The sequence below is a fragment of the Lissotriton helveticus genome, chromosome 7 (genome assembly GCF_964261635.1).
Source record: "Lissotriton helveticus chromosome 7, aLisHel1.1, whole genome shotgun sequence".
In the NCBI taxonomy this organism is placed as follows: domain Eukaryota; kingdom Metazoa; phylum Chordata; class Amphibia; order Caudata; family Salamandridae; genus Lissotriton; species Lissotriton helveticus.
In genome coordinates this window covers 1,267,299,381-1,267,312,351 of record NC_136068.1, presented here as the reverse complement: position 1 = coordinate 1,267,312,351, position 12,971 = coordinate 1,267,299,381, and the positions used below count along the sequence as shown (strand labels likewise).

The following is a 12,971-nucleotide window of genomic DNA, read 5'->3' as shown; positions in this document are numbered from 1 at the left end:
AAAACAGTGATCACAAATCACTCTTAGGCTACAAAGAGAGAGACTGCACTTTCTCTGCTGAATGAGGGTTTCGCAAAGTTTAGGGATAAAGTAAGTCCAGGCCTTGTATGGAACAAGACTTGAAATTTCCCAGAAAGGAAGCAAACCTGCAAAGTTTCTCAAGAATGTATTCAAGCCTTCAGAAAGCAGCATCAAAATTAAAACTTCTTCTTGGACTCTACCTTACAAAAACATAAGTGCTAATAGTCTCATCTGTTAAAAACAACTGAATAGACCTCTTGTTTGAACTTTATGCCTATCCAATCAGATTAATGTATCAGGCCACCCTCCGGCTGTGACTTCTAGCATCCAACTGACTGCCATTAGCATCATCAATTTTTTTATTGGGCATAGTCTATTCAAGCAGATCAACCAGTGAATCAAAGTCATTTGTTTGAAACGAAAAGGTGGACTTTAAAACCTTTAAGTTGAAGGCTCTCTATTATTCTGCAACTCCGATTTTCTTTCTTTGGTCAAGCTTTTGTTTGCTATTTCACATCCTCTCTTTGCCACCAAATCTATCCTTGATTTGTCAGCCTCAAACATTTCCTTTTTACCCATAACCATCAATTGCTTTTCTTGTTTCCAGCTGTGTTTCCAGTACACCTGTACATTGAGGTTTTTATTATCCAATTCTAGCAAAGGCTATAATGGTGGATGCAAATAAAAACAAAAAACATAGCCCATATTTTGTTATGTTATGTTAAACTGAAACTTTCACATTACATTGACAGCAGGTGCCTAACTAGGAAAGAATTGCATACAGTCTATACAAAAGTCCAATTTTCTATTGGTAAGCAGATCAGAAGCTGGAGCTTGTTCTGTGTTCCTGACAGTTCTTACAAGTGACAAATAGGGTATATGAGACTGACTAATCAAAAGACAAATGCCTCATCTTATATTTAAATGAAATGGGTTCAGTGAAAGATTTTCCTAGGTGTGAGAACTTTATAAGTGCTTATCTAAATGGTGATGTTGTGGCCAAGAGTGCCCCATACTTTTGGTTGTATCAGGATCCAAAAGCACAACCTGTTTCTCACACGACTGTTCTCAAGCAGCTCTGTCAGGCCATGTTTTCTACTGCATGTATGCTCTAACCAATTATCTTGTACAAACTGTGCTGGTTAAATCTGCCTTTGTGAATAACAGAATGTACTTCACTGTAATGGGTCCTTTGCAGAAGGTGTACTCACAAACCTGTCTCTCGTTCAATACCTTGAAAGAATTAAAATATATATTTTCCTCTGGAACTTCTCTATAAACAATCAGACACTAATGGCACGGTATGTTACCACATTTGTGCATTTAGAGAAGCACGCTTTTTAGGAGACAAATAGTTATTAGGGTTTGAATTTTGTAGTCACAATTGTAAAACCAGTCTGACAGATGTGTGTGACTGTACACCACACTCTCAAGGCTCTCTTTTCCACAGCAAATGTTTGAGAAATGTAAAGTATGATGATCATATATGTTCAGAGTCATTTGAGAGGATGGAAGTTAAAATGTTCCCAATAAGGACACAGCACTGCACAATCAACAGATCCAAGAGAATCCTGCGCCAATTAAATTTGTTGCCTGGCCTTGTTGTAAATACTTTTCTAACAGTGCGGCAAAAAAGGATCCCTCTTAACAATGTGTTTGATGTTGGCTCGATTTCATTATTTAGTGATGAGGGCTGTACTACAAATATTTATCTGTATTTGTTCTGTGTCCCTGAAAGGTTAAAAGAGGATCTGAACTGCTCATTTATGTGGGAAACACAGATTTCAAATGCTTGGGTGCTATTAATGGAACTGCAGTGGGATCGTGCACTGCATTGAACAGCTCTGCTACAGGAATTGTTCCCCTACAAACCTTTCCGCTTTATTTTTTTGCTTTTCAAGTTCAATCTCCCCCATATACTCTACAGGTCTCACTCGCCGATATAGAGCCTACACTAAACATTGGTCCCTGCTCAAACTAGACTGGGTATCCTCACAGGGTAACAGCAGGGGCAAATGTCCCTTGAGACCTGGACTTCTTCCTACTTGCTTACAACAAGGGACTCTATAAAGGCAAGGCTGACATTTTGTTATTTTAAAATGCTGCAAGCGTGGTACTGCACCTCTGCATGACTGAAAGCTGTCTGCTAATTCTGTGATATTTCTTGTTGGAGACAAAAAACTTAATCTGAGGCATTAGCTGTTTCTGTCTGTGACTCGGCTTGTATTTGTTCATGATTTAGTTTGGTCATATGTCTGACGCCAACTGAAGGCTGTGAAAGTTTAAGAGTTTTGAATGTGAGATGAAAACCAGGAGTATCTTTTGTTGGAATCTCTATGGACGGTGTTCAACTTCTGTGATATCATTACATGCTAATATGCTAATTTATTTAAGTAATGTTTAAAAAAACAAGCCTCATTAATGCTCCAAAAATGAGCAAATTGCCACTTCGTAACATCATAGTACTAGTTTGGATCATGCGTCGGTCCCTCTTTGTAGACAGCTGGGACAAACTTTGCCATGCAGAGCTGTGCACTTCCAGAATAGGCTACTTTCGTCAATGCCCAGAGATGCTTGGTCCAAGCTTCTCGTGGTTACAAAGAAAGTTACACATGCTCTTGAGCCCTTAGAATGCAGCACACAGTCAAGTTTAGACTTAACCTTAAAATTTGTTAACCCCGGCTGCAAGAAAAACAGGAATAAGGCCACTGGTAATTTAGAAAACAGATTGCCAAAGTTCCCAGTTTAACAAGCACATATGGGAACAATTGTCCTGGGTCTACAAAATCTCACTGGACCATGGTTTGGAAAGCCCATGAATCCAAGAGTCATGTAGCAGGGTACAGTTCACTGAGCCTAGAAATTGATTAGGAACTGGGGGAAGCCAGGAGCTCCATTTGCTGCAGTCCCCTATGAACCAACGTCTGGCCTTAACTGCCTTCCAACTCTTTACAAGTCACCCTCTTTCATAAACTTTGAACATTGTCTTGTGTGATTAGTTATTGTGGTTGGCTGAACAACTGAGCTTGGTGCTTTCTTAGTACACTGGTGATTTAATGGTTTACAGCCTCTAAAAACATAAGTGCTACAAGCTCTTCATTGCTTATCATCGCCTGAAGCAAAAGGAAGTCTCAGCAGCACTGAGATCATTGTAGTGACAGACAGCTTGTGCAATGGTCTAAAAACTTACTTTGTTATTACAAGAATCTTCAAAGCCGTCAAGGCATGCTAAAATGTAACTAGTGTGAGCTTTAGCAGATATTTTTCGGTTATTGAACTACTCAGTGCTAAAATATAGGGTGCCAAAGCATGAGCCTTTCTCAAACGTCATTTGCCACTTTTGAGGTTTCAGCTTTGCAAAATAATGAATCCTTCAATGGAGTTTGGATTTTCAGAATACGTTGTGGGAATGATGACACATATGATTTTGAATGCTCTGAACACTGAAGCTGTCAAATCTGCATTTTGAAGTACTCACAGTCTAGGGCGAAGTCTTTGAGCTTTAATGCTTCTCTTGGGACCACCATTTGTGCATCCCTGAAGATGAAACCAATGCCCGTTCTAGCTCTCCTGCTCAACATTGGCCCCAACAAAAGAAAAACAACTCCACTGTGAAGAGGAGATAAAGCCTATGTTGGGGGAAGATCGGAAGATGGGACAAAGCAATATGGAGGTCTTGAGACACCAACAAAGGCCCAAGAGCGTCTGCTAACCCTCTAGATTGAGGGCCAACTGACAATGAATCAAGGACAGAAATTTGAACTTGGCTTGATAAATGGAAAGATGCAAAAGCCATCCAGATTGGACAGAGACCTCCATCCTTCTGGAAGACCAAGAAATAAAGGGAGTAAAATGTTCATTAGCTGCCATAATGTTTCAAAGACTGGCATTAGAGCCGTGTCCCTCTCGCCTAAGGGCATCGCATTTGTGGCATCTGCTTAACAGTGCAAGAACCTTAGCCTGCAAAAATGAGGCACATTCCTAGGAGCATTTCCTTTCAGAAAAAGTCTGATTCGTAACAGCGGACAGAAAGGTGAGGGCATATCCCTTGCTGAATAGTTGGAGTATCCAGAGATTCATCATTATTGTCCCCCAGTGATGAATGTCTAAAGTAGATTGGTAAGGATCTAAAGAGGTTTTGAGGCGGAAGACTGCAGGTGCTTCTGCAGGTGATTTTGGAGTTCCTTAGGTGCACTGATGCGCCAAAAGGAGTGACAGAGCTGCGGGTTTGGGGCCTGGTCCTGCTGGAAAAGTTGCCATTGGGGTTGTCCTTGGAGAAGCCCCAAAACAATGACATTTCTGGTGGCGCTGTTTCACTGCGAAGGCCGTGCCCAGGAAGTGCACAGCGGTGCAACTTTTCTTGAAAGGTTCCAAGGAGAAGTCTGCCTTCTCACAAAAGATCAGCTCGCAATTGAAGCACTACTTGGACAACTCAAAAGCACACGTGGAGAGCATCCAGAAACACCAGGTAAGGTAACTTCTGCTGCCATGGATCAAGCCACTGTTTTTCCAGAATTCAGGCAACACTTCAAGATATGTTTGAAGGTGATCATACCACTGTCTGACCAAGAAGGGCTATTTTATGGTGTTAGGAAGCTTAATCAAGGCATTTCAGCAAATTTCCACAAGGTGTTAATAGTGCATAGAGCAATCGGCCTAGGGCAAAGACTGTTTAACTCAAACAGTTATGCATTTTAGAATCATGCTCCGGTGGAGCATTGGGAAAAGAGTCAGGGTAGGACCCTGAGAAGGGTCTGTTGATGAATTTGGAACTCCATCTTAAATTTCCTGAGATTCAGAATAGGCTCTATTGACGAGGAAGATACCTGTGTTGTGTCTTGAAACATTGAAGGAGCGAGACATTACCTTGAGGAAGAAGAGAACGCCTTCTGATCATGATTTTTTGTGTGCTTCTTGCAAGAAATTCCCTTGGGTCATCATTCCCTGTCTGGTGACGTACCTGAAGGAGGGGACAGGGAAATCACTGTAGTGTCACTGAGGTGATTAGCAAAACCATCTTGATGATGTGACTGTACTCAAGATCAAGAGTTGCAAGAAGATGCATCTTAGTTGGATCCTAGAATGATGATGAAAATCATCTCCTTGTGCCCAGACGTGGGTCCCTTGCTCACTTAGCCACTGGATTCAAGCTAGCCTGGCTGAAGAGGGCTGTTAGCTTGAAACCGGTCCCAGGATGTTTGTTTCCGGTCCAGGGAAGAGATGGCTTGGCAGTTCGGGCTGGACTGTTCCTATGAGGCACACAAGACTGATTTGCATATAGCTGTGTCTGAACTGTGGTGGCAAAGTGAGCTAAAGAATGATGATGGATTCAACCGGGTGAGTATTTGGAAAGTTTCAGCACTCCATCCATCATCTCCTTGTGTTTGCTTTGGATCCTAGAAACCACATGCAGATTTTGTGTGGAGGTCCAATAAAGACATCTTCTTACAACAGCATCAAAAAAGGACTAAATCCAAGACCTTCGTAGGTGACCTCTAACCTAGTCACCGATAGAGCTACCCTGCCTAATGAAAAGATGTTGAAGAGACATGGGAAGAAAAAGCCAGCACACCAGACAGAGGCATCGATAACCTCATTTCATCTCATCCAAGATGGCTGATGGTAGTTGAGTGGTGCCATGGGCAAAACTTTTCCTAAATCAAGTCTGGTGCCTACAGGAAATTCTTTTGGTGAGGAATCTGTGGGAAGAAGTATCAATCAGAAAACACTCTTATTGTTCAAACTGATAACATAGCTAACGCTGAAACTTGAACCTAAATATTCTTCTGATGCAGAGGGATCAAAGTATTAGGGGACCAAATGTTAAAAAAACAAATGTTGGGCATAGCGTAAATGACACATAGAAATGTTTTTTATTTAAGTGCCCCTTACAATGAGCATCTGTTTGAGCTTCTAGTACCCAATGTTCCATTTGCACTGGTGTTAACTACCAGGGCCCCCTTTACATTGAAGAATAGTGTTAATTCAGACACTTTAAACAACATACGGAAACTTGTTAACTAGTTGCAGACAGCTATAATGGGTATCTTTGTGCCATTTTAAGAAATATGCGCTGATAAAATAAGACACAGGACAGTGTGCATTTGCCTCATTGGTACAGTGGGGAGGTTGCATGCTTGCAGCTTCTAATCTGAAGACAATGTGGTGATGATGTGTCAGAACTTATCCATACCTTTGTTAAAGAACAACGAGGCCATCTGACCCATCTCCACACGCTCCACAATCGCAAAAGAATCTACCGATCCACGTTGTTCTGTGTATTACAAAACAAAAACAGAATTAAAATTCCTATCACAATAATATTCATTATATGACCGCTTCCTATTATCCAAGAACCTTAGAACTAGCCAAATATCTGGTGCACAAAATGCAATTAGCGTGAACTAATGGAAAGTGCTGTGTGCCAAACATCTTGCAAATACTCGAGCATGGGAGGGGTAAACATGCTTAGACTGCCATCGAAGTATGGCACCACAGAGATACCTGGAACTGACTGGTGTGCCGTCGCGTATTTATTTATTTATGTTATTTATTTTACAGATTTCTAGAGCGCATGGCTGCCCTTGAGCGTCCCAGCGCTAGTGATAGATCAGAGGAGATTAAGAGGGAAATGGATTTAAGGAAACAACCATGTCTTAAGTGCCTTACGAAATGGAAGAAGGTTGGGCTGAGCTCGGATGTCTGGGGGGGGAGTTGGTTCCACAATTTGGAGGCATTGTATGAGAATAGTCGGCCTCCAGAGCGGGCTTTCCTAATTCTGGGCACTGCTGCCAAATTTGCGAGTGAAGAACGAAGGGTTCTGCTAGTTTTGTGTGGGGCGATAAGGTCCTTTAGTATGGGTGGGGCTGTTCTGTGCAAAATTTTATGGGTGGTACAAAGGGCTTTAATATGCACCCTTTCTTGGATAGGCAGCCAATGCAGTGATTTAAGGGCTGGTTTGGCTGAGCAACGGCTGTGTGTCCCCGTGAGAAGACGGGCAGCGGTGTTTTGCACAGTCTGGAGTTTTGCCAGTACCTTGTTAGGGGCCCCTAAATACAGGGCGTTACCATAGTCCAATCGGGACATCACAAGGCCCTGAATCCATAATTTTTGGGATTTGGCTGGGAGCAGAGGGAGGATTTTTCTAGAGGTCCGTAAAAGACCATAGCAAGTTCCAGCCGTTTTCCTCGCTTGGGTGGAAAAGTTGAGACCCTCGTCCAGCCAGATCCCTAAGCTCTTGATTTAAGATGCACAGCCACACAAAATAAGAGTTATTTAGTCCAAGTAATTCATAGTGATCAAAATTGTATCCATATTGTTCAATGTTTTCAAAATTCATAAGGAGGCAACATGATTCCAATCTTCAAAGGCAAAAGAAATGCCCATCCACACTTCTTTCCACAGCATGTTGTAATTGATTTTTCATCCTGAGGAACCAAACTGATGTACCCAATACGTTTCGGGCTGGAAGGCCCTTCCTCAAGGGTAACTACAACGTACAAAGAAAAACATGAGTAAACAGCAATAATCTCGTGACCATAACTATACTAAATATTTATACTGTATTTCAAAAAAGTGTGCAACACCACTACTAACGCATACAAAAAAAAAGATACTTTTTTTCAATCACAAAAGCAATTATCTTTCGTATAGGTTAGTGGTGGTTTTGCACAAGTTTTTGATATATAGCATAAATATTTAGTTTTTAACTCTGCATGTATCGGTATGGTCAGAAGATTATTGCTGGTTGCTCACAGGTCTCTTTGTACATTGTAGTTACCCCCGAGGAACGGCATTACAGCTTGAAATGCATTGGGTACAACAGTTTGGTTATTCAGGATGAAAAATGAATTCCGACGTGCTGTGGAAAGAAGCCTGAAAGGGCATTTCAGTCTGAAGACTGGAATCATGTTACCTCCGTATGAATTTGGAAAACATTGAAGAATGTGGATTAGATTTTGATCACTATGGATTACTTGGACTAAATTAGACTCTTGTTTGTGTGGCTGTGCATCTTGGGTGGTGCGCGGCGGCGCACCAGTCAGTTTTGTGAAATTTTGATGCGCTTTGGGGCAGAGCATAAGCCGAGATTGCATGCAAAAAGTTGACTTGGAGCATTTTGCAAACTTTGGTTTAAACATGGTGTGCATCCTACCACTTATTCTGATATACCTTAGAGATACCCACACCAAGGAAAAAAGAGAAAAACTTTTAAGGTAAGTGTTCCTTTTTTCCCCTTCACAGGTGATGTCTGTCAAGCTTCAAATTATAGTTATCCGCAGACTCCCTAGGAGAATTTTTGGCATGTTAAGGCTGCACTTAAAGGAACTATGTTACAATATGTTTAATCTTTCATTTTTCTTCTGCTTTGAATAACTCAACAACATACTTTTCTCAAATAGAAATACATTCTATCTTAAAATGGAACAAATAACTGGACTGAAATCAGTTAGGTTCTTTAGATTTTACGGGGTACCTGACCTTTGAGTTCTAGGCAGTACTGATCGGGAGCCCCAGAGGTTTGATGATTACCAGAATAGAACATAGTGAACTAAATGAAATTATTTCTATCTGAGCTCAGATTTTTCAAGCGACAGTATTTTAGAGCCTTTCACTCACTATTGTGAATGAGGTTTAAGCAGAGTGTAAATAGAACATCTTGCTCATTTAGATTAAGTAAATTTGACAGTGATCCAACCTCCATCTATTGCAGCATCATCCTTCACCATGAGAATGTGCATACCCCATGGTATCATCCCATCCTCAGGTGATCCATCACCATTATATACCAGAGTCAACTGGACTAGTAGACCTAAGGAAATATGACCTCTTATTTACAAGGTATGTGGCTGCTGCCACCCAGCCAGAATTGTTTTCCAAAAGGTTAGTTAAGCAGCTCACTTACATAGAATGCCCCTTGGCATAAAATCATGCAGATTGTCCTGCCCTTTGACAAACTCATAATGCTCTCTGTCTACTCACAAGAGACTCTCACTTCCTATCATGTGCCTGACATATACATATGAAGTCTGTGTTGTTGTGAGAACAGATCCACTCAGATACTCCTGCTCACAGCCACAGAGTAGTTTTTCTTTTCTCTCAATATGCCCATGCAATTTTAGTCTCACACTTAAAGGCTTGCACAGTTTGTCCTGCACATCAGCAGAGACACACACTGTCCCACAGGCTGACACTGCCTTGTGTGCTGAATACTCACGCACAGAAAGGATGGGTCTCGACTCTGATCGCTCAGGCCCAGCCTGGACCTGATCCTCATTGTCCGAGTAGTCCGAAGAGGAGCCATCATTCTAAAGAAGTGAATAAAAAGTGTTGTGTTTTCAGACCTACAGCTTGACATGTTTCTTCATTTATTAATGGTAAGTGGGCTAAAAGGCAATTCAATTCGATTATAGTTTATAAGATATTTTCCCTGTAGATACACCCAAGCATGGCTAACAATTATATATACATTTTTTTTTTTTTTTAATTTATTTATTCATCAAACAATAGCACATTACATTGCAAACAGGGCCCTTCACCTACATCCCTTCTCGGGCCGGCAATAAGCCAAGTCTTCTTAACATCGTAACAGTAGTGTTTACATCAAGGGTACCAAGAAGAAGCTCCTAGCTTGGAGTTGTCCAGTGTACAAGCCGATCGGTGAGGACCCAGGATGGTATGTCAGTGGTATAGCAACGTGCTCCGTGCATAGTAGACATATCTATAAAATTTTACATTTTCTCCCAACTAACAGCCCAACTCCCACCCCCACCCTCTAGTAACCGGCCCCTAGTCTGCATGTTCCCTGTGGTGTAAGGTGCAATCTGTTGGAGAGGTGTGTGGAGTGGTGTCGTGCAGCCCCGGCTGAGCGCCCAAGTGCGTGTGTGGTCCCGCTTGACTGGGAGTGGCCGAACTTCTACCCAACCCTGTAGCGCTTATCTAGCAAGCGGAATTGTCGTTAGGATCAGGGGGGGGATCTACGTTCGCTGCGCCCTCCCGACCCTCCTCCTCTCCCGAGGCCAAAACGTCGTCGTCCATCCTGGAGTAGAGATAGGTGCGATAGAGTTCCCAGAAGTTTTTGGGGCGGCTACGGGGAGGGAGCAATTCGCTATATGTCTCCGCCTGCGTGTTACAGTACAGCATGTCGCGAGCCCACCGCTTGAGTGTCGGGAGCGGGCCCCTCATCCAACAGGAGGCCACGACCCGTTTGGCAAGTAGCATGCCCATGCTGACCAGTTTGCGCACCGGCGCCGGCACGTCCCTCGTATAACCCAGCAGAGCGAGTGCCGGGTCAGCGTCCAACTCCTGTTCCGTTATTGTGCTCAATTCCGAAAAAATAGACGTCCAGAACTTACTGATTCCCGGGCATAGCCAGGCCACGTGCATGAAGTCCGCCACTGGGGCGCGGCACCTCTCGCATCGGGGAGAGTCGCGGAGCCCATAGCGATGCAATCTTTCAGGTGTATAATATACTCGTTGCAGGAATTTGAAATGAAGAAGGCGGTGTCTCCCATTCAGCGAGATCCGCCTAGTGGCCGCGCAGCAGTACGTCCACATCCCATCGTCTATGTGCATGTCTAAATCGGTCTGCCAGGCCAATCGCGCCCTCGTGTATTGCAGTGCTGTGTGAGCGTGCCCCATACTGTAAAGCTTAGAAGTAAGCTTCCTCTGGGACTCTGTGCGAATGACATACTCTAGCTCTAGTATCACCGGAGGTTCCTCCATATCGGGGCCTAAAAAGTCCAGTAGGGCGCTACGCACCCTGTGATACTGGAAGCGGTGGAGCAGGGAGGGGCGGTCAAGCCCCCGCACCAGCTGATCCCACGTCTTAACCTTGCCATGTTGGAAAAGGTCCCCCAGCGTGTGCGCCCCTAGATCAGCTAGGGCTTTGTGTACACCAGGTTCCGCCAAGGTAGGGAGCCAAAGGACCCAATGTATTGGCAAATTAGGAGCGTACAGTAGTATCTTATCCTGCCTCTGTATTATGGAGTTCCAAGCGTGGTTAGTGGAACGGATGGAATCCAATGCACCCACTCTGCGGTCGCTAGGGCTACAGATAGTCGCCGGGAGTGGAGTAGGGGCAGCAAAAAGGCGCTCCAGAATCACATGCGGAATATCCGGGTCACCGTGTATCCAGGTATGGAGATGAGAGGCCTGCGCTATCCTGTAGTAGCGTTCAAGATCTGGGGCGGCCAGCCCCCCTTGCTCGTATGGGAGCTGAAGCACCTTCCATTGTATTCTAGGTTGTTTCCCGGCCCAGGCGAGCCTAATAAGGAGTTTGTTTAAGGACGTGAAGAAAGCCCTGGAGAGGACAATCGGGAGGTTAGTGAAGAGGAACAAAAATCTAGGGAGGACCACCATCTTCATCAGGGCTATGCGGCCCATTAAAGACAGCGGTAGCTTGATCCAGAGCTCCACGTCGTCAGCCAGTTTACTATATGCAACACCGTAGTTTGCGCGTAACACTGTGTCCGGGTCCGTGTGTATCATTATACCCAGGTACCGGACCGGGTCCGTGGACCATTGTAGTGGGTAGTCCATCTCGAAGGGGTCAGTAACAGGGGTCAGAGGGAAAGCCACTGACTTTGGCCAGTTCACCTTCAGTCCCGAGAGGGCCCCAAACTGCACCACCTCCCGCAGGACCGATGAGAGGTTGTTCACCGGGTCCCTTACGTACAACAACGTGTCATCCGCATATGTGGAGACACCAATCTTGTAGGTAGGGTAGCTGATGGCTTCGAAGGAGTGGTATTCCCGCATCGCGCAAGCCAGCGGTTCCGCGACCAGCGCATACAGCAGCGGCGAGAGGGGGCAGCCCTGTCTCGTGCCACGGCTCACAGTGAACGCCTCCGAAACGGCATCACCCAGCCGAACTCTCGCAGTGGGTAGGTGATAGAGCGCGCCGAGGAGTTGGAGGAAAACATCCCCCAGACCCAGTTTCCTGAGGACTTTGCGCATGAACGTCCACTCCACAGAGTCGAACGCTTTCTCCATATCCAGGAAGACAGCGATCGCCTTGGTGTCCTGTTTGGTGTGTTGGATGGCACCCAAAACCGTTCTGATGTTATACGTGAGGTTTCTGGTAGGGATGAAACCCGCCTGTTCTGGGGCTACCAATTCCGGGGCGACGAGCGCCAGTCTGTTTGCCAGTACCTTAGCGTACAGCTTCGCATCAACGTTTATAAGGGACAAGGGGCGGTAGGACCCCGGGAGGTCCGGCGGCTTGCCCGGTTTCAAAATCGTCACTATGAGTGCTTCTCTCATAGAAGTGGGCATCACACCACACTCGCAGATCTCAGCAAAGAGGGTGGAGAGATAGGGGAGCAGCTTGTCCTTATACGCCTTATAAAAGGCGACGGTCAAGCCATCGATTCCTGGCGCACTGCCTGGCCTCATGCCGTCTAGAGCGTCCGCTATCTCCTCTCGGAGGATAGGGGACATCAGGAATTCCCTTTGCCAGTTCTCTAAGAACGGCATTTTGATGTGGTCTAAGTAATTGTCTATGTGGCTCTCCATCTCCGAGATCTTGCTGGTGTACAGGTCTTGGTAGAACCCTTTGAATTCTGCCAGAATATCTCCCTGCGACGTCAGTGTTTCCCCGTCCGTGGAGCGCAATTCAGTGACACCCTGGCGGCGCCTGGCCCCCTTCATAATCCCGGCTAGCAGAGAACCCGGCCGGTCGCCCTCACCGTATGCGCGGGCCGTTGCGTATTTCCCCAGGTGCCTGACCTCTCTGTCCGCCTCCTCGTGGAACTCTGTCAGGAGCCCCCGCAACTCCTCTTCCCCCGCCGGGGACGGGTCAGTCAGTCGTTGGCGTTCACAATCCGCAATTCGCCCCTCGAGCAGTGACAGTCTGCTCCTGATAGCCCTGAGGACACTGGAATGCTTGGCCATGACGACGCCCCGAACATAGACCTTAAAGGTTTCCCAAACCGTGCCGAAGCTATCCA

General features: G+C 45.1%; 1 protein-coding gene across 1 annotated transcript in view; it reads right to left on the bottom strand.

Moving 5' to 3' along the window:
• Nucleotides 1-12,971, bottom strand: part of SLC38A12 (solute carrier family 38 member 12) — a 598,547-nt gene that overhangs the window by 426,380 nt on the left and 159,196 nt on the right. Inside the window, exons 5-6 of the mRNA XM_078654475.1 lie at nt 9,239-9,329; nt 6,215-6,295 (exon numbers count right to left, since the gene is read on the bottom strand). Of these exons, the coding sequence (XP_078510601.1) occupies nt 6,215-6,295; nt 9,239-9,329 (172 nt within the window). The remainder of the gene's footprint in view (nt 1-6,214; nt 6,296-9,238; nt 9,330-12,971) is intronic.